Here is a 22,391-nt window from a genome sequence, read left to right as displayed (position 1 = left end):
CATGCGCCACAACTACTGAGCCTGCAATCTAGAGCCCGCGAGCCACAGCTACTCAGACCGCGTGCCACAACTACTAAAGCCCACGTGCCTAGAGCCGGTGCTCCACAACAAGAGAAGCCACGGCAATGAGAAGGCCAGGCACTACAACGAAGAGTAGCCCCTGCTCACTGCAAATAAAGAAAGCCCACGCACAGCTAAGACCCAACGCAGCCAAAAATAAAATTAATTAATTAATTAATTAAAAATTAAAAAAAGAAGTGTTTCAGATGCCCATCTCAACAACAGGTAGCAAAATACATTGGGAGATTTTTTTCCCCAAAGATATGAAAAGCATACCTTCTTAATTGAAGATTTCTAGCAACTGAGCTAAGTCCTAGGACATGAAGCCCAAATCAATAATATGGATCCACTGGCTCATGAAGAAACAAAAACCAACATTTGCTTTTGTCCTTACCATTTTCTCTGTCTACTCCTGGAAAAGTAGATCACATGATAGACAAAGTTGAATTAATCCAACATTGAAGATGCTGAGGGAATGATACCAGGTTCAATGGAAGACAATCTAAGCTACAGTGGCTAAAAAAATGCAGACCATCCATGCACCTGAGTGAACCTCCTTGGCTGGGACAAAATAGAGTTAGAAAATTGGAGAGGAGAGATTTCTGGGTCTTAATTCTTCCAAGAAAGAGATTTCAGTTTGGCTCTTTAAATTCTGTGGCAACAACAGGAGAAGAAATCAATTTGTGAGACTTCAGTTTATTCTGGAGGATCCCAACTCTGGAAAGTGGAGCTGCTTCACATTTTGACACTCAGGAACAAATTTTTGGACTATGCTGTCATTAGTACATAATGTAACTCTTTCTGGTGAACCAGATTAGACAATGCAGCTAGAATTCAAGACGGGAAGTTGGGAGGCGGGTGAAAACATATGTAAGATGGATAAACAACAAGGTCCTTCTGTATAGCACAGGGAACTATAGTCAATATCCTGTAATAAACCATAATGGAAAAGAATATTAAAAAAAGAATGTATACATGTGTATAACTGAGTCACTTTGTTGGACAGCACAGATTGGCACAACTTTGTAAATCAACTATACTTCAATTAAGAAAAATAAAATTTAAAAAATAAAAATGAAAATAAAAGGGGGGACTTCCCTGGTGGCACAGTGGTTAAGAATCCACCTGCCAATGCAGGGGACACGGGTTTGATCCCTGGTCCAGGAAGACCCCACATGCCGTGAAGCAACTAAGCTTGTGCGCCACAACTACCGAGCCTGTGCTCTAGAGCCCGTGAGCCATAACTACTGAATCCCGCATGTTCTAGGGCGCAACTACTGAGCCCACGTGCTGCAACTACTGAAGCCCGCGTGCCTAGAGCCTGTGCTCCGCAACAAGAGAAGCCACTGCAATGAGAAGCCCAGGCACCACAAGAGTAACCCCGGCTCGCCTCAACTAGAGAAAGCCCACATGCAGCAACGAAGACCCAACACAGCCAAAAAATAAAAAATTTTTTAAAAGCCTAAAAAAATTAAATTAAAAAAAATAATAAATGGGGGGTGAATTTTGGGCCTATATAGTATGGTCTTGAGTATCTTTAACTAATGTCTATCTTGACTCATTTCAGAGGTTTCTTGGGACAATACCAGACAACAGCTGAACTGCTGATGTTCTCTAACAGAATTACAGGACAGAAATAAAGATCGAGAAAGGGCTCAGACAAAGCTGGCAGCAGCTCTCCCCAATATTCTGATGATCTCATTCTCCAAGAAGGATAAACTTATCCTCAGTTGATAAACCCAATGGATCAACAGAAAGAACTAAAACTGGATGAATACAGAGAAAGGAAAAGCTCCAGTCTTCCACCCTCACCCACCTTATCCCTTAATTCCTCCCTAAAAATGAATGGCTAAACTAATTAGGTTAAGTCCTAATTGGCACTAATTGCTCACTTTCACTAGTAGGTGAAGTCATTTTAGATAAAAGGTCCTGCACATGAATGTGGCTTCCTCTCCTTCCTCTTTCATATTTGCAGGCCCATCAGTAAGAAAACAAAAAACAAAAAAAAATACCCAGTAATTTTGCATTCTCTCTCCTCTTCTCTCATGGGCATTCACATTACTTTGGGAAAGGCTGCCAACCAGGAGTAAGATTTTGGATTTAAAAGAAGAGGCCCCATTTGAGCCAAAGCTTTGTGCTCCAGTCCTGAATAACACAGCACTCCACATTGGGAGTTATAAACACGAGCCTTGCTAACAATAAAGCATTAACCTTGTTTCCCATTGGCCAATATCCTTTGCATGTACATATAGTCTCTGGAATATTATAGGGAGAGAGTGGTAATTGGGCAGGATCTGGACATGGCTACGTGCCTTGCTATAATGCCATCAAAGTCTCAGTTCAACTCCCAACACTTGCCTTCTAGGAACTTATGAACCAATTGGGGACAAAAAAGAAATACTAAGATCTAAAGTTGTACAAGATGAGGATCAAAGGAATGTTTTCAGAATTCAGAGAAAGAAAAACGTACACTTCTGATTAGTTGGCATAGTCAGGAAACTGGCTTCGTGAAGGAGATGAGATTAAAACACAAAAAGGTAGGATTTCAAAAGACAAAGAAGGGAACATTTCAGGAAGGATCAGAGGTGGAGGAGTGGGCACTGGAGGAGCCTCAGAAATAGGAAGAGCAAAAGCTGAGAGAAAAATTCAAGGTAAGGAAATGGATGTAAACAATTTTGGCTGAAGTAGGGAGTTTACATAGGGGTGTAGAAGAAAGATGAAACCAAAACAAGTCTGTTAACACCAGAATGTGAAAGATCTTGAATGCCAATAGGTTATCTGCACTTTTTTCAATAAATATTAAAAAGTCATCAAATGATGGTTACATGAACTGGGGAGAGACAAGTGCATGGGATCTGGGGAACCACTTGGCTAGATGTATGTTATTGTCAAGGTCTTAACTTTATTTTGGATGGTAAATTTGTTATACTATCCAAAATGATTTTTAATAATTATTCAATTAGTCATCAGATGGTTTTAAGCTGTGCTTCTATATGAACAAATACCCATTTCCGGTTATACTCAAAAAGACTCAGTAAAAAATAATCAAAAGAAAATTAAATATAAAATTATAGTTACACCTATACTTTACCAATATTCAGTAATTATTTCGGAATGAAGGCTCTACCTCCAAATTTCTCAACTGCTTTCTCCACTGCACTGCTGATTTGCTGTTCATCTCTCACATCAACAACACATGGCAAGGCCTTTCCTCCAGCTGCTTTGACTACAAAGGATAAACAAAGAAACATTAACGCATTCAAATATTAAAACTTTCATCAATATAAAACCTCTGACACAAGAGTCAAAAGAAGAAAGTACCCCATTTTCAGAAAATCAATGTAAATAACTATGTCTTATAACTACTAGCAACTCTACCCTACGATGAATCCATATCCAGCTGCAGGCTAGCTAGGCCAACTCTATTAAAAAACCAAAAAGGAAGGTAATTTTTAACAATGCTATTAAAATGGGGAAGGTAATTTAAAAGACCTTTATTATGGGAAATTTCCAAAAATCTACAAAAATATAAAGAATAGTATAATGAACTATCATGAATCCCTCTCCTATCTTCAATGATTGATAATGTTTTGCCAGTTATTTGTTTATCTACCCCCAATTTTTTGCTGGTGTATTTCAAAACAAACCTCAGGCATCATTTCACTCATAATTTCTTCATATGTATTCCCCTAGCATAACCATAATACTATTAACGTAACTAACAAAACTAGCAATATCAACTGAAGCTGAAATTTAAGCCATTACTCCTGGCACAGTGCCTTGAATATAAGCACTCAATAGCTATTGGTGAACTGCAAATATTAAAATAATGACTTGCGAATTATGCAGAGAACAAGTAACATGGAGCACTTTTTCAAAGTGTTCACACCATCCACCTCTCAAATTCTTTCCTCTACTTCCACTCCTCTACTCTCTGCTCCCATCCAAGAACCACTGCCCTCATGAGACATGATATTTAACGGGAGTCTCTCCCATCACTTAAAAGTGCTGGGGAGGGCTTCCCTGGTGGCGCAGTGGTTGAGAGTCCGCCTGCCGATGCAGGGGACACGGGTTTGTGCCCCGGTCTGGGAGGATCCCATATGCTGCGGAGCAGCTGGGCCCGTGAGCCATGGCCGCTGAGCCTGTGTGTCCGGAGCCTGTGCTCCGCAACGGGAGAGGCCACAACAGTGAGAGGCCCGCGTACTGCAAAAAAAAAAAAAAAAAAAACTGCTGGGGAGAAAAATGGTTCCCAAACACTGCTCTAAGGTGACAAAATATTTCTTTAACCAGATAAAATTATTTTTAGGGTAGGCGTCAGATAGATATAATTAAACTTTCCAGCAAATTCTCTATGTATTGAAACTCACTTTCTTCAGCAGCACTATAGATCGTGCCTGCAAGTTTGGGGTGTGCCTGGGCGGTCTTTGCAGCAATGACTATATTTGCTCCATCCTTTGCTGCTTTCAAAGCAATAGCTTTGCCAATGCCACGGCTCGCGCCTGTGATGAAGACAGTACATCCTGCTAGCTTCCTACAACAGAACAGATGTGACCTTATTAGAAAGCTCAATGTTTTTATTTACTTACCAGTTTCAGGAATTCATGCACATAGTCACAAAACATGTTTCCTCCTCTATCAAACTTTCTCTAAACCCTCCTCCCTCCCCATCTGATAGCTGATAACTCTACTTTACTCCCATTGTACAATGATTTACAAATTATTACAACTGCAGCGGCCAGATTTGCCGTGACTTGGCAAACAAAATCTGTTCAAATGAGAAGTAAACCTTAAAGAGAAATGAGGAATTAATAAACTACATAAACGTATTTTTCTGACAGAAAGTGTTAACAAAGCTTATTCTTGAAAAATTTTTAAAAAGAGCTTATTTTTGAGTGGTGGGATTATGAATAAATTGTATCATATTCTTTATATTCTTCAGGATTTTTCAAATATTCTTCAATGAATACATACCACTTAAAAGGAATTATGTAAAAGCTAATAATTGTTTAACAGATGCTCATCATTGCTTATAATAGCCAGAGTGGAAACAACATAAATGCCCATCAACTGATGAATGGAAAAATAAAATGTGATATATACATAATACAATGGGATATATTCAGCAATAAAAAGGAAGGAAGTACTGATCTATGCTACATGGGTGAACCTTGAAAACATTATGCTAGTTGAAAGAGTCACAAAGGACCTCATATTGTATGATTCCATTTATATGAAATGTCCAGAACAGGCAAACCTATAGAGACACAAGGATTAATGGTTGCCTAGGATTGGGGATGGGGAATTTGGGGGTTGACAGCTGAGGGGTATGGGGTTTCTTTTGGGGATGATGAAAATATTTTAAAATTGATTGTGGTAATAGTTGCACAACTCTGTGAATATACTAAAAATATATAATATACCACTTAATTGTATACTTTAAATGGGTAAATTGTGTGGTGTGTGAATTACATCTCAGTAATGCTGTTAAACAAACAAACCTAGAAAGCTGGCAAAGAACTCAGGGTATTGTTCAAAAGATTCTCTGATCCAAATGTACTGAGGAAAGTTCTCTGTGACCATTAATTTTTTTATGTCCACCCACCTTAACTTTTAACCTTCTAATTATTCAGTTGTTAGATGAGAAGAAAACCTGTATAAAGTCAGATAACAGTGAGGGAAACCTACTTTCTTGTTTACTTTCTAAAAGCAAATAAAAAGCTTGTTTATGGAGAAGGATGGAGAGGACAGCAAAAGTGACAATGACAAAGAGAAAAAGGGACAGTAACCAGAGACAGGGGTAACAGATAAGTAGGCTTGTTAACAAAAGAACATAAAGCTCTTGCCAAGATCTGGAGGATTACACTCTAGAAGCAAATTAAGAGGTAAAAGTGGGAGGATTTCAAAATACGGAATAAATGGTTTAGCAAGAAAGAAGGGGAGTGGAGAAGTGAGGAAGAGACAGAAGTGTTAACTATTTTTAGTGAAATAGCAAACACACAAAAAGCATATAAACTAATGTGTATAGTTTAAAGAACAAAATAAGATAAATACCAAGAAATAGAAATAGAATATTACCAACGCCCCAGAAGCCACCTGTCTATTCCTCTCTAACTATCCTTCTTCTTCCTCCCAACCCACAAAATGACAACTACTTTATTTTTATTTATTATACAGCAGGTTCGTATTAGTTATCTATTTTATACATATTAGTGTATATATGTCAATCCCAATCTCCCAATTCATCCCACCACCATCACCCCCACTCTGCTTTCCCCCTTTGTCTATATGTTTGTTCTCTACATCTGTGTCTCTATTTATGCCTTGCAAACCAGTTCATATGTAACATTTTTCTAGATTCCACGTATATGCGTTAATATACGATATCTGTTTTTCTCTTTCAGACTTACTTCACTCTGTATGACAGTCTCTAGGTCCAGCCACGTCTCTACAAATGACCCAATTTTATTCCTTTCTATGGCTGAATAATATTCCATTGTATATATGTACCACATCTTCTTTATCCATTCATCTGTTGATGGGCATTTAGGTTGCCTCCATGACCTGGCAAATTGTAAATAGTGCTGCAAAGAACACTAGGGCACATGTGCCTTTTTTTTTTTTAATGAGCTAACTTTTTAAAATAAATTTATTCATTTATCTACTTATTTTTGGCTGTGTTGGGTCTTTGTTGCTGCGCATGGTGGGCTTTCTCTAGTTGCGGTGAGTGGGGCTAATCTTCATTGTGGTGCGCGGGCTTCTCATTGCAGTGGCTTCTCTTGTTGCAGAGCACGGGCTCTAGGAACATGGGCTCAGTACTTGTGGCTCAGAGGCTTGGTTGCTCCCTGGCATGTGGGATCTTCCCAGACCAGGGATCGAACCCATGTCCCCTGCATTGGCAGGTGGATTCTTAACCACTGCGCCACCAGGGAAGTCCTGCAAGTGTCTGGTGTTAGGGAGTGTTCTAATTTCATTATTTTACATGTAGCTGTCTGGTTTTCACAGCACCACTTATTGAAGAGGCTGTCTTTTCTCCATTGTATATTCTTGCTCCTTTGCCAAAGATAAAGTGACTATATGTGTGTGGGTTTATCTCTGGGCTTTCTATCCTGTTCCATTGATCTATATTTGGTTTTGTGCCAGTACCATACTGTCTTGATGACTGTAGCTTTGTAGTATAGTCTGAAGTAAGGGAGCCTGATGCCTCCAGCTCCGTTTTTCTTCCTCAAGATTACTTTGGCTATTCAGGGTCCTTTGGGTTTCCATACAAATTGTAAATTTTTTTGTTCTAGTTCTGTGAAAAATGTCATTGGTAGCCTGATAGGGATTGCACTGAATCTGTAGATTGCTTTGGGTAGTATAGTCATTTTCACAATATTGATTCTTCCAATCCAAGAACATGGCATATCTCTACATCTGTTTGTGTCATCTTTGCTTTCTTTCATCAGTGTCTTATAGTTTTCTGATTACAGGTCTTTGGTCTCCTTAGGTAGGTTTATTCCTAGGTATTTTATTCTTTTTGTTGCAGTGGTGAATGGAGTTGTTTCCTTAATTTCCCTTCTGATCTTTAGCTGTTAGTGTATAGGAATGCAAGAGATTTCTGTACATTAATTTTGTATCCTGCAACCTTACCAAATTCATTGATTAGCTCTAGTAGTTTTCTGGTGGCACCTTTAGGGTTCTCTATGTATAGTATCATGTCATCTGCAAACAGTGACAGTTTTACTTTTTCTTTTCCAACTTGGATTCCTTTTCCTTTTTGTCTCAGTTTTTCACCATTGAGAATGATGTTTGCTCTGGGTTTGTCGTATATGGCCTTTATTATGTTGAAGTAGGTTCCCTCTATGCCCACTTTCTGGAGAGTTTTCATCATAAATGGGTGTTGAATTTTCTCAAAAGCTTTTTCTGCATCTATTGAGATGATCATATGGTTTTTATTCTTCAATTTGTTAATATGGTGTATCACATTGATTGATTTGCATATATTGAAGAATCCTTGCATCCCTGGGATAAATCCCACTTGATCGTGGTGTATGATCCTTTTAATGTGCTGTTGGATTCTGTTTGCTAGTATTTTGTTGAGGATTTTTGCATCTATATTCATCAGTGATATTGGTCTGTAATTTTCTTTTTTTGTAGTATCTTTGTCTGGTTTTGGTATCAGGGTGATGGTGGCCTCGTAGAATGAGTTTGGGAGTGTTCTGCAATTTTTTGGAAGAGTTTGAGAAGGATGGGTGTTAGCTCTTCTCTAAATGTTTGATAGAATTCACCCATGAAGCCATCTGGTCCTGGACTTTTGTTTGTTGGAAGATTTTTAATTAGCTTCAATTTTATTACTTGTGATTGGTCTGTTCATATTTTCTACTTCTTCCTGGTTCAGTCTTGGAAGGTTACACCTTTCTAAGAATTTGTCCATTTCTTCCAGGTCGTCCATTTTATTGGCAGAGTTGCTTGTAGTAGTCTCTTAGGATGCTTTGTATTTCTGAGGTGTCTGTTGTAACTTCTCCTTTTTCAATTCTAATTTTATGGATTTCAGTCCTCTCCCTCTTTTTCTTGAAGAGTCTGGCTAAAGGTTTATCAACTTCGTTTATCTTCTCAAAGAACCAGCTTTTACTTTTATTGGTCTTTGCTATTGTTTTGTTTCTATTTATTTCTGCTCTGATATTTATGATTTCTTTCCTTCTACTAACTTTGGGTTTTGTTTGTTCTCCTTTCTCTAGTTCCTTTAGGTGTAAGGTTAGATTGTTTATGAGGATTTTTCTCGTTTCTTGAGGTAGGATTGTATTGCTATAAACTTCCCTCTGAGAACTGCTTTTGCTGCATTCCATAGGTTTTCCATCATCGTGTTTTCATTGTCATTTGTCTCTAGGTATTTTTTGATTTCCTCTTTGATTTCTTCAGTGATCTCTTGATTATTGAGTAATGTATTGTTTAGCCTCCATGTGTTTGTTTTTTACGTTTTTTTCCCTGCAATTGATTTCTAATCTCATAGCGTTGCGGTCAGAAAAAATGCTGGTTATGATTTCAATTTTATTAAATTTACCAAGGCTTGATTTGTGACCCAAGATGTGATCTATGCTGGAGAGTGTTCCATGTGCACTTGATAAGAAACTGTAATTTGTTGTTTTCAGATGGAATGTCCTATAAATATCAATTAAATCTATCTGGTCTCTTGTGTCATTTAAAGCTTGTGTTTCCTTATTAATTTTCTGTTTGGATGATCTGTCCATTGGTGTGAGGTGTTAAAGTCCCCCAATATTATTGTTACTGTCAATTTCCTCTTTTATAGCTGTTAGCAGTTGCCTTATGTATTAAGGTGCTCCTATGTTGGGTGCATATATATTTCTAATTGTTATATCTTCTTCTAAGATTGATCCCTTGATCATTATGTAGTGTCCTTCCTTGTCTCTTGTAACATTCTTTATTTTAAAGTCTATTGTATCTGATATGAGTATTGCTACTCTGGCTTTCTTTTGATTTCCATTGGCATGGAATATCTTTTTCCATCCCCTCACTTTCAGTCTGTATGTGCCCCTAGGTTTGAAGTGGGTCTCTTGTAGACAGCATATATATGGGTCTTGTTCTTGTATCTATTCAGCAAGGCTGTGCCTTTTGGTTGGAGCATTTAATCCATTCATATTTAAGGTAACTATCAATATGTATGTTCCTATGACCATTTTCTTAATTGTTTGGGGTTAGTTTTTGTAGGTCCTTTTCTTCTCTTGTTTTTTCCACTTAGAGAAGTTCCTTTAGCATCTGTTGTGAGCTGGTTTGGTGGTGCTGAATTGTCTTAGCTTTTGCTTGTCTGCAAAGCTTTGATTTCTCTGTCGAATCTGAATGAGATCCTTACCAGACAGAGTAATCATGGCTGTCAGTTCTTCCCTTTCATCACTTTAAGTATATCGTGCCACTCCCTTCTGGCTTGTAGAGTTTCTGCTGAGAAAGCAGCTGTTAACCTTATGGGAGTTCCCTTGCATGTTATTTGTCATTTTTCCCATGCTGCTTTTAATAATGTTTGTCTTTTTTATCAATTTGATTACTGTGTCTCAGTGTGTTTCTCCTTGGGTTTATCCTGCCTGGGACTCTCCACACTTCCTGGGCTTGAGTGGCTATTTTCTTTCCCATGTTAGGGAAGTTTTTGACTATAATCTCTTCAAATATTTTCTCGGGTCCTTTCTCTCTCTCTTCTCCTTCTGGGACCCCTACAATGCGAATGTTGGTGCATTTAATGTTGTCCTAGAGGTCTCTTAGGCAGTCTTCATTTATTTTCATTCTTTTTTCTTTATTCTGTTCTGCAGCAGTGAATTCTACCATTCTGTCTTTCAGGTCACTTATCTGTTCTTCTGCCTCAGTTACTCTGCTATTGATTCCTTCTAGGGTATTTTTCATTTCAGTTATTGTATTGTTCATCTGTTTGTTCTTTAATTCTTCTAGGTGTTTGTTCTTTAACTCTTCTATGTCTTGGTTAAACATTTCTTGCATCTTCTCAATGTTTGCCTCCATTCTTTTTCCAAGGTCCTGGATCATCTTCAGTATCATTATTCTGAATTCTTTTTCTGGAAGGTTGCCTATCTCCACTTCATTTAGTTATTTTTTGGGGGGGCGGTATCTTGTTCCTTCATCTGGTACCTAGTCCTCTGCCTTTTCATCTTGTCTTTCTGTGAATGTGGTTTTTTTCCCACAGGCTGCAGGACTGTAGTTCTTCTTGCTTATGCTGTCTGCCCTCTGGCAGATGAGGCTATCTAAGAGGGTTGTGCAAGCTTCCTGATGCAAGGGACTGGTGGTGGGTAGAGCTGGGTATTGCCCTGGCAGGCAGAGCTCAGTAAAACTTTGTCTGCTGATGGGTGCAGTTGAGTTCCCTCCCTACTGGTTGTTTGGCCTGAGGCGACCTAGCACCAGAGCCCACAGGCTCCTTGGTGGGGGCTAATGGCACACTCTGGGAGGGCTCATGCCAAGGTGTACTTCCCAGAACTTCTACTACTAGTGTCCTTGTCCCTGCAGTGAGTCACAGCTGCCCCCTGCCTCTGCAGGAGACCCCCTAACACTAGCAGGTAGGTCTGGTTCAGTCTCCTATGGGGTCACTGCTCCTACCACTGGGTCCCGGTGCGCACACTACTTTGTGTGTGCCCTGCAAGAGTGGAGTCTCTGTTCCCCCCAGTCCTGTTGAAGTCCAGCAATCAAATCCCACTAGCCTTCAAAGTCTGATTCTCTGGGAATTCCTCCTCTTATTGCCAGACCCCCAGGTTGGGAAGCCTGACGTGGGGCTCAGAACCTTCACTCCAGTGGGTGGACTTCTGGGGTATAATTATTCTCCCGTTTGTGAGTCATCCACCCAGCAGTTATGGGATTTGATTTTATTGTGATTGCACCCTTCCTACCGTCTCATTGTGGATCCTCCCTTGTCTTTGGATGTGGGGTATCTTTTTTGGTGATTTCCAGTGTCTTCCTGTCGATTGTTCAACAGGTAGTTGTGATTCTGGTGCTCTCCCAAGAGGGAGTGAGCGTATGTCCTTCTACTCCACCATCTTGAACCAATCTCCTCTCACAACTACTTTAAATATTATTACTCATTCCCTTGTTTTTTTTACTATTCCTAACACTTACATATCTATGTCTAAGCCCAGGACTAAACCCGAGCCTCCATCTGCTTTGTGCGTAGTCCTAGAGCGAAGAATCCTTTCCACAGATGAACATTTACGATCAATTTGATGATAGGGAACACCAATTTTGAACCCCAATTAAGCAAAACATCTCCCTGTTATGGATTGAACTGTATCCACCAAAATACAATTGTACCTCCCTGTCATAGATTGAATTATATCTACCAAAATGTTAGGGTATGTTGAAGTCCTAACCTCCAGTACCCCCGAATGAGACCTTATTTGGAAACAGGGTTGTTGCAGATGTAATTAGTTATAATGAGGTCATACTGGAGTAGGGTGGATCCTTAATCCAATATGACTGGTGTCTCTTTAAGAGGAGGAAAGACTATGTAAAGACAGACACACAGGGAGGATACCACATGATGACAGAGGCAGAGATGGGAATAAAGCAGCTACAAGCTAAGAACACAAGGACTGCCAGCTATCACCAGAAGCTAGGAAGAGGTAAGGAAGAATTCTACCCAGAATTTCAGAGCATGGCCCTGCTAACACCTGGACTTCATACTTCCAGCCTCCAGAACTTTAAGAAAATAAATTTGTTTAAAGCCACTCAATTGGTGGTATTTTGTTAAAGCAGCCCTAGGAAACCAACACACTCTTCCTTTTCCCCAAAAAAGAATTTCATTCTTGTCATTAGTAGATATGTATTACAAAAAAAGTACTTATTTTGAATTTCACCAATTAAAAAATACTGTGGAAATTGGTTTTCTCTCATTATACATACATCTCTTATATGTGATGTTGTAGATACATCTCTTACACCTACATAGTATCTCCAATTTTGCTTCTTGCCCAGGAAATCTAATATTTACTATCCGAACCTTTACAGACAAAGTTTGCCTAACCATGATCTAAACAATAAACTGTTTAATTTTCGCCTAATGTTGAACTTTATATAATAGATTCGTACAGTATATGTTATTTATGACTTGCTTCTTTCACGAAACATGGTTTGGAGACTTACCCATATTTTGGTGCAAATAGTTACACTTATTTTAATTAATATACAATATTTCACATATGAACATACTATAAAGTACTTATTCATTCTACTGTTTATGGACTTCAGGGATGGTTTCCAGGTTTTTTTTTTTTATGAACAATGGCTAAAAATAATCTTGTACACTTTTTCCAGTCACATGTGCATGAGTTTCTCTAGGGCATACACCTACAGGTGAAACTGCCGGATTACAGGACACAGTTGTAGATTAAACATGACCACAAATCCTTTGGCATCCCTTCCATCAAGAGAAGGAGTATATTTTCCCCTTCCCCTTGAGTCTGGGTTCACCTTATGACTTTTTTTTTTTTTTTTTTTTTTTTTGCGGTACGCGGGCCTCTCACTGCTGTGGCCTCTCCCGTAGCGGGGCACAGGCTCCAGACGCGCAGGCCCAGCGGCCATGGCCCACGGGCCCAGCCGCTCCGCGGCATATGGGATCCTCCCAGACCGGGGCACGAACCCATATCCCCTGCATCGGCAGGCGGACTCTCAACCACTGCGCCACCAGGGAGGCCCCACCTTATGACTTTTTTGAGCAATAGAATATGATGAAATGATATTCTGGAATTTCCAAGCCCATGCTATAAAATGGCTGGTAGTTTCCACTTTCTCCTGGAAGCCAAATACTATGCTGTAAAGAAGAGAGACAGATTATCAACTGATGAGAGGCCATGGGAGAGAGACCCTGGAGGGTAAGAGGTCATTTAGGATGTTTCAGCCCCAGCCAAGAACCCAGCTAAAAGCAGCCATATGAATGACTTCAACTTATACTATATAGAGCAGAAGAACCCAGTCAACCCAGAGAACTGTGAATAATAATAAAGCATTGTCATTTCAAACCATTAAGTTTTAGGGTGGTTTGTTACAGCAATAGATAACCGAAACACATGCTGAAGTTCAACTTTCCCAAATAATGCCAAACCTCCTTCAAAGTGGTTAATATTCCTACCAGCAGCAATATATGAGTACGAGTTCCTGCAGCTCCACACCTCCCCAACACTTGATGTCAGACATTAAAAATTTTTGACAACCTGGTACATATGAAATAGTATCTCAGTATGGTTTTAATTTACATTTCCCTTATTACTAATAAGGGTGAATATATTTTCATATGTTAATAGTCACTATGTTCCTTCTTCTGTGTAATTCCTATTAATTTGTTTTGCTCATCTTTCTACATGGTTGACTTTTTTCCTAATGACTCATAAAAGTCTATAAGCTTTTAAAGATTTAAAATCTTTTCATTTGTGGCTTCCTTTTCACAATTATAGTATATTTTGATGAGCAGAAATTATTTTCATATAGCAGAATTTATAAATCTTTTCTTTTACAGCCAATGCTTTTGGGGTTAAGAAATCCATCTGTAACCCAATTGTATTAATTTGTCTTCCAAAAATTTTACGGTTTATCTTTTAAATTTTTGTCTTTAATCTACATAGAATGAATTTTTGTATATGAATTGAGGTAGGGATCCAACTACATTTTCCCCCGTATGGCTAACCAACTGTCCCAGTCTGAAAAGTCCATCATTCCCACAGATCTTTAATGTCAGCTTTGTCATAGACTGAGTCTCCCTAAATATACAGATCTGTTTCTAGGCTCTCTATTCTGCTCCATTTGGCTACATGGATTGCACTGTCTTAAATATAACAGCTTTCTTGGATACACTTGGACCTCTGCCTTTCCACATATATTTTAGAATCAGCTTATTTAATTGCGCAAGCAAAATCAGTTGGAATTTTGATAGAAACTGTACTGAATCTAGAATTCAATGTGGGAAGAACTGACATCTTTATGACACTGAGTGCTCCAATCCATGAACATGGTATTGCTCTCTATTTCACACCTGAAACTACACAGTGTCTCTCTGTAATCAAACGTAATGTTAATTTTGACGATCCAACCATGGTGTTATCAAATTTTTCCACTGTGTAATTACTATTCTTTCCCTTGCAACTAACACTGCAAAGATGCTTAAAGACCATTTTTTAATTTTTATTATGATGTTTTCAAATATATTCAAAAATAGAGAAAATACTAAAATAAGCTCCCATTTTTATTTAACAATTCAACAATTATCAAAATTTGAAAGTGATAATCAGAAAGCCAATCTCAGAAGTCATATAATCTCACCTATAAATGCTTCAGTATGCATCTCTAACTTTTATATAACAATATCATTATCACAACTAAAAAAATTGACAATAATTCCTCAATATCAACTATCCATATGCAAAGTTTAACAACCATCTCAAAAATGTCTTTTTACAGCTGGTTTGATCAAATCGGGATCCTGTCAGGACTTCACATTGCATTAATTTGTTACAGACATACCTCGAGATATTGTAAGCTCAGTTCCAAACCACTACAATAAAGTGAATATTGAAATAAAGCAAGTCACACAAATTTTTTGGTTTCCCAGTGCATATAAATGTTATGTCTACACTGTACTCTTGTTAAGTGTGCAATAGTACTATGTCTAAAAAAAGTACATATCTTAAATAAAAAATACTTCATTGCTAAAAAATGCTAACCATCAAAACACGGTTGCCACAAACTTTCAGTTTGTAAAACACACAATATCTGCAAAGCACAATAAAGGTTAAAAACAATAAAACTAGGTATGCCTGTATATCTTATAAGTCTCTTTTAATCTACAACAGCTCCCCTTTCCATTTTCTTTATGCCATTTATTGGCTGAAAAATATAGATCATTTGTCCTGTAGTATAGCCCATATTCTGGATTTTGAACTTCTCATTTTTACTGCCATTGTACTGTATTTCTTGTTGATTTTTGCTTGTGTGCAGAAATCTAATTCTCCTCATTGACTTTTGTATTCTGAAAATTTGTCAAACTCTTATTAAATCTAATAATTTAGTTATATATTATTTTGGTTTTCTATGTAATCATATTATCTGCAAATAATGACAGCATTGTTTCTTTCAGTCCAATCCAAATATTTTTTCTTTCTTTCTCATGCCTTATTTACTACAGAAAGAAGAAAAGTGTTCCCAGATTGAAGGTCTGAGGTGCTAGAAGGAATAAAAGCCAAAGATATCAGTAAATTAAGTACAGAAATCTAAAAAAGTATTTATAATGATAATTATAATATAAATAATATAATAAATAATAGTATTTTGGAGGTTAAAAAGATAGAATTAAAATATATTGTTACAATAACATAAGTTAAAAACTGAGTGACTGGAGTTCAACTTTTCTAGGTACTTGTATTGTTTGGGAAAATGGTAAAACTTTTTTACTTTAGACATTGGTAAGTTATATACATGTTAAACTTTCTAGGTTAAACACAATAAACAGAAATCCAAGACTTTAACAGTTTTTGTGACAAGAATGGGATTCTGACAGAGACATGGCCTTCTGGAAGAAAAAAGGACAAGAGCCCCCAGAGCCAGGTTAGGGGATAGAAAAAGACTCCAGTAGCACTCTCGCCCGTGGCTGAGGGGAGCAAGGATCCTCATCTGTTCTTTTGTTAAAGAAGCAGACCAACAAGAGGTAGGTACACAACAGTAAGACACAACAGTATTCAAATTACCACACTAATACCACTACCAATAATAAATCTACTAAGTTCAAGATTTCTTTGCACTCTTTTTTTTTCTTTTAAAATTATACTTTTTTTTGCACAGATGCTCCCCATTCTCCTCTCATTATTTATTTATTTATTCATTTATTTGGTTGTGCTGGGTCTTAGTTGCAGCAGGCGGGCTCCGTAGCAGTGGCATGTGAACTCTTAGTTGCGGCATGCATGTGGGATCTAGTTCCCTGACCAGGGATCGAACCTTGGCCCCCTGCATTGGGAGCACGGAGTCTTATCCACTGCACCACCAGGGCAGTCCCTCTTTGCACTCTATTTTGTCTTTAGAGCAAATCCCTCTAAGAGTGTACAAATTACTATGTTAAAATTATTCGTGCTGCAACTAAGAAGCCTGCATGCTGCAACAAAGATCCTGTGTGCTGCAACTAAGACCTGGCGCAGCCAAAATAAATAATAAATAAATAGATAAGCAAATAAACAATCTTTAACTGGAGAGCTAAAAGTATAAAAAAGAATTAATTGAATTATTTTTCTATGTATGTTTATGTGAAAAACTTGACATATAGTTAAGTTCCTGTTTATGATAGCATTCCATTTTAGCTTATCTCTTTCCCCTCATCTTTGATGAGGGATGTTGTAAAACATGTACATGATTTTTTTGGGGGGTGGTTCGCGGGCCTCTCACTGTTGTGGCCTCTCCCGTTGCAAAGCACAGGCTCCGGACGCGCAGGCTCAGCGGCCATGGCTCACGGGCCCAGCCGCTCCGTGGCATGTGGGATCTTCCCGGACTGGGGCACGAACCCATGTCCCCTACATCAGCAGGCGGACTCTCAACCACTGCGCCACCAGGGAAGCCCCATGTACATGATTTAAAAGTTAAAACTTATAAATGTGTATATTCAAAGAAGTTCAATCCCTTGCCTATAGGTAACTAGATTCCTTAATTTCTAGCTTATCCTTCTCATATTTTTGTTTTGAAAAATATGCAAACACACACACACATACATAAGACACATCATGTGTGTATAATTTTCCCTTCTTTTATACAAAAGGTAGTATGCACAGTGTTAAAATGATTTTTTTAAACGTGAGTATTTAGATGCAAATGTCCCAATTGTTGCTTTAAAAAGCCCTATCCCTAGCAGATGTAAACTATTATATACAGGATGGATAAACAACAAGGTTCTATATAGCACAGAGAACTATATTCAATATCCTGTGATGAACCTTAATGGAAAAGAATATGAAAAAGAATGCATGTGTGTGATATATGTATAAATGAATTACTTTGCTATACAGCAGAAATTAACACGACACTGTAAATAAGCTATACTTCAATAAAATAAATTAATAAAAACAATTTTTTAATAAATTTAAAAAAAAATGAGGAAGCAAAGAGAGAGGAAAAAAAAAAAGCTCTAGCCCTTTGCCTTTGGTTTAGTTGGATTGATTCCCAGTAGGATAAAGGACATTTTCATGCTCAAGGTCTCAGGAATTGGCAGAAAGAAGGGCAAAGGCAGCTTTCCTCTTAACCTGAAGACCGGGCCGTACTACTAAGGAACTCCTCCATCTCTAAAGCATTAGAACCAGAGTATAGAAGGCAAGAAAGAAAAAAGGTTCCAAATTCCTCAGTACTATTGGTAGACGCCTAAAACTTGCTGAAGTAGAGTTAACCTATACTACAATTTACCAAAATTCTCTGGGAGCTCAAAATCATGGTAAATGTGATGAAACTTTTAACTGTTTTAGGAAAGAAAAACAATCACTTAAAATTCTGAAAAGAAATCCAAATGAGACAGGAACTAGCTTTCCAAGATACTAAAGCATTTTATAAAACTAGAGCAATTAAAATAGTTTAGTACTGGTACATGAATAGACAGACCAACGTAATAGAAGTTTAAAAAAGACCCCTAGGGCCTCCCTGGTGGCGCAGTGGTTGAGAGTCCGCCTGCCGATGCAGGGGATACGGGTTCGTGCCCCGGTCTGGGAGGATCCCATATGCCGCGGAGCGGCTGGGCCCGTGAGCCATGGCCGCTGGGCCTGCGCGTCCGGAGCCTGTGCTCCGCAACGGGAGAGGCCACAACAGTGAGAGGCCCGCATACCGCAAAAAGAAAAAAAAAAAAAAAAAAAAAAAAGACCCCTAGATATACAAGAATTCAGAGGTGGAATTTCTAATAGAAAGCAAAAATAACTAGTTAGTCAATGGTGCTGGAACAACTGCACAGCCAGCCATCTGAACCAAAATAAGTGGGTTTCCTAACTCACTTCCTATGCCAAAATAGTATGCAAAACAGTATTTCATTTCAGGGAGATAAAAACCTGAGTGGGGAAAAAACCCCCACAGAAATACTAAAAGAATACTTACAAATTATAAAACAAAAAACTTAGCTTAAGATGGCCTTATAGCTTTGTCACAAGAACACAAAAACTTTAAAAGAATAGATTGAGGGTAATTCCCTGGCAGTCCAGTGGTTAGGACTCCGTGCTTTCACTGCCAAGGGCGCAGGTTCATCCCTGGTCGGGGAACTAAGATCCGCATGCCACAGCGTGCAGCCAAAAAAAAAAAAAGAATAGACTGATAACTCTGACTCTATAAAAGGACATGTTTCTGCATGGTAAACAAAATGGATAATCAAACTCGATGCAATGAAAAAAACAGAGAAAAACATTTCTAACACATATGATCTAGAACAAATATTTTTACACTAGAGAGCTTAGAGATCAACCAAAAACCTAATTGTGTAAGCCAGGCAAAGAAAAAGATACACAGCTGGCTTTAAACCAGGATTTCTCAATCTCTACACTACTAAAGACATTTTGGACAAGATAATTCTTTGTTGAAGGGGGCTATCCTGTGCATTGTTTACCAGCATCTCTGGACTCCACCTATTAGACACCAGTAGCAACCCCCCTCAATTGTGACAATCAATAATGTTCCCAGATATTGCCAAATGTCCTATGGGGGTCAAAATTGATCCTTGATGAGAACTGCTGCTTTAAACCTATAAAAAGCTCCTCATCCTCACTCTTTGATACAAATTTTAACTATAATGAGGTGCCATTTTTTCCTCTAGTTAGATTTTTATTATCAAAACAAATATTTTTATTATCAAACATTTTGCTGTTTGCCGACGTGTTGGACTAGGAAATCTCATTCATCCTTTTGGATGTGCAATCTCTTTGGAGGGCTATTGGTATTAGCTATCAAAATTTTAATTACCTATGCTCTTTGATCCAACAGCTTCATTTCCAAGAATTTATCATATGGATACACTCAAATATGTGCAAACAGGGGAATACAAGGATAATCATTGCAGCAAAGACGGAGTAACAAAAAACTAGAAATGATCTGGTATCCAATGACAGGGGGTTGGTTAAACAAACAGAACACCATGTAACTATTAAAAGGGAGGAAGATCAACATGCACTGAAAATATGTTCCAAGACATCTTAGCTAAAAATACCGAGGCCCAGAAGGGACTTTGCTACTATTTTTTAAAGTGGGGTGTGTGTGTTTAGGACTGTGTACCCAAATATATTTATAAATGCACAGAATATCTTTGGAAACCTACCGGAGAGTAAGTAGGAGGCTGAAAGTTAAGGATAAGGAAACTCAACCTTCTGAGCTGTTTAAGTGTTTTGGCAACGTACCTATATGTTTCAAGCAAATTACAGAACAGACTTGGCACTCAGCTCAAAACACCCATACAGTATAGAAACAAAACAGAATGAGACGGGGGTAGAGGAGTAGTTTAACTGGTATAGAGTTTGTTTCTCAAGTCGAAAAAGTTCTGCAAATTGGTTGCACAACAGTGCAAACATACTTAACACTACTTAACCAACCGTACACTTAAAAATGGTTCAGGTGGCAAATTTTTCCTTATGTGTATTTTACCACAACTAACTATCTTTTTAAAGTGAAAAAAAGTCCCCCAAAAAGATACCCATAGTTTAAGATTAGTTTAGTTTCTCATTTGAAATCCCTTTTTAAGCACCCCATTATTTTCTTCTTCCAGAATCAAGCGTCCCGAATAAGTGGAGACTCATTAGGTGCACGAGTGTTCCTGTGACCTTTCACCTAGAACTCGCGGCCTTCTGCAAGGCACGCAGCTACTGCTAAACCCAAAGTGGGACCCACCTTGGGGGCGGCGGGACACCTCACTCTGGATCCTTTACCTGTGTTAGAGATTGTAACATGACTGCCACCCTGAAGTACACAACTCTGCGTTACTTTTCACAAGTTACCGCAGATTCGAGGAACACTGCGGACAGATTCGAGGAACAGCGCGGACCAGCGTTCCAGACCTCGCCGGGCAGCTTCATTTAACCCTCCCACCGCGGGGGCCGGGCCACCCATGCCATCCACTTCGCCCAGCGGGGTTTCTTCCCCGCGGCTCCCGATTCCCCTTACCCCGTGTTGGGCAACATGACTGTTGCAGATCGGAATCGGTGGTGACAACGGCCTCAGCGAGCGGATACTGAGAAGGTGACTTCTTCCCCGCACTTAGCCCCGCCCCAGACCCCGACCCCCGGGGCCCCGCCCCGAGGTCTGCAGGGGAATTGGGCGCTCCGAGAAACGGGAGGTGGCTGAGTGCGCCTGCGCACGCAGTGGGCCTCCGTGGCGCTCGGCGCTGGTTTCCGCCTCCCGCCTGCCTGGCCCCTGGAAACCGACCCTACGCGCAAGCGCTGTGAGAGACAACTCCGCCCCGCCCGTCTTACGGGGGTTCTACGGTGACAATTGGTCTCCAGCCCGCGACTAGAGTGCTGGACGCGTCAGCCGCTGAGTACACCTTTCCCCGGCCTGTGAAGGGTTCCTCGCCGCAGCGCTGAGTTCCTTTGCCGGGTTGGGGGCGTGGGGGGCGTTTGAGTCGTGCACCAGGGACCTTGAGGGCTGAGGTGCGGCCTCTCAGTGGACTTTGGCTCCCGGTCCCCTCGCCGTCCACGCCGGCACCTGGACGCCTGCCCAGCTGCACGCGCGCCCTCGGAGGCCCCTCTTAGGAACGCTTTTCCTGGGCAGATAAGCACTCTTCCGGCCAGCGGCGCATTTCGACTCTCCCGCGGAATCTGGACTAAAGCCGGCCGGACTATAGATAAACAGCTCTGTGGTGAGGGGCAGCTTCTGGATCAGAGATCTGCAATAGTCGCACCGAAGAACTAAGTTAACTCTGATTTTTCGACTCTTAGCCAATATCTCGGCGAGGAAATTCCCAGACTCAGTGGTGGAATAAGGTGAATTCTGGGAGCCGGTATTGCTTTTGGTAGTATACCTTGGACGTAACTCAGCTACTCTAATGAACTAGAGACCGGCATAATATTTTTAGGTAGACGTGAAGAAATTCTATTTTGAAGAAGTAGAGCAGGATGATGAGGTTATGTGAGTAGATAAAGAAAGTAACCTGGAAATAGGATATGTACTCTCTCTTTTATTACAAGCCCTAAATATCTGTATTTATCCATTTATATCACTTGCCAGTCTCATAGGCATTTGAATTTGAGATCTGTGATATGGTCCTTAGAGACTCCGGAGGAATTTACTTATTCAAGAAATATTAGCACCGAGTGGGTGCTGGTCACTGGAGATACAGTGGGGCAAAAAAAGGCACGTTCTCTGCCTCTGTAGAAGGAACAAGGAGTAACCAATGTGTTTGTTTGTTTTTTTCCCTTAAAGGTTATATTCATACTTATTTATTATTTGGCCGCACTGGCCGGCATAGGGGCTCTTACTTCCCCGACCAGGAATCAGATGTGTGCCCCCTGCAGTGAAAGCCCAGATTCTTAACCACTGGACCGCCAGGGAAGTCCCCACTAATGTGTTCTTTAGACTGTTGTAAATGTTAGGTGTTTTAGAGAGTGTGTTGATAGGGACTGTTAGATGAAAAAGCTTACTCTCCACTCATTCAAGAAAGTGAAGGCAACCTACAGAATGAAAGAAAATATTTGCAAATCATATATCTGACAAAGTCTAGTATCTAGAATCTATAAAGAACTTTTACAACTCAGCAACAAAAAGATGAACAACCCCCAATTTAAACGTGAGCAAAGGACCTCAATAGACATTTCTCCAAAGAAGATAAACGAACAAGCAAGCACATGAAAAGATGCCCAACAGCAATA

The 22,391-nt window shown here is 39.5% G+C and overlaps 1 protein-coding gene across 3 annotated transcripts in view; it reads right to left on the bottom strand.

The window, feature by feature from the left end:
• The window catches only part of HSDL2 (hydroxysteroid dehydrogenase like 2), a 75,990-nt gene extending 55,154 nt beyond the window's left edge, over positions 1 to 20,836 (bottom strand). For 2 of the 3 annotated variants that reach the window (XM_081237178.1, XM_081237179.1), the window contains exons 1-3: positions 20,689 to 20,836; positions 4,428 to 4,591; positions 3,188 to 3,286 (exon numbers count right to left, since the gene is read on the bottom strand). In XM_081237178.1, the coding sequence (XP_081093304.1) occupies positions 3,188 to 3,286; positions 4,428 to 4,591; positions 20,689 to 20,705 (280 nt within the window). In that variant the 5' untranslated portion in view covers positions 20,706 to 20,836. The remainder of the gene's footprint in view (positions 1 to 3,187; positions 3,287 to 4,427; positions 4,592 to 20,688) is intronic. The other variant, XM_081237180.1, reaches the window with a different exon arrangement.
• Between the last annotated feature and the right edge of the window lie 1,555 nt (positions 20,837 to 22,391).

This window comes from Mesoplodon bidens (genome assembly GCF_964165515.1).
Source record: "Mesoplodon bidens genome assembly, chromosome: 6".
Classification (NCBI taxonomy): domain Eukaryota; kingdom Metazoa; phylum Chordata; class Mammalia; order Artiodactyla; family Ziphiidae; genus Mesoplodon; species Mesoplodon bidens.
The sequence above is the reverse complement of the archived record's forward strand: the minus strand, read 5'-3'. Positions and strand labels throughout refer to the sequence as shown.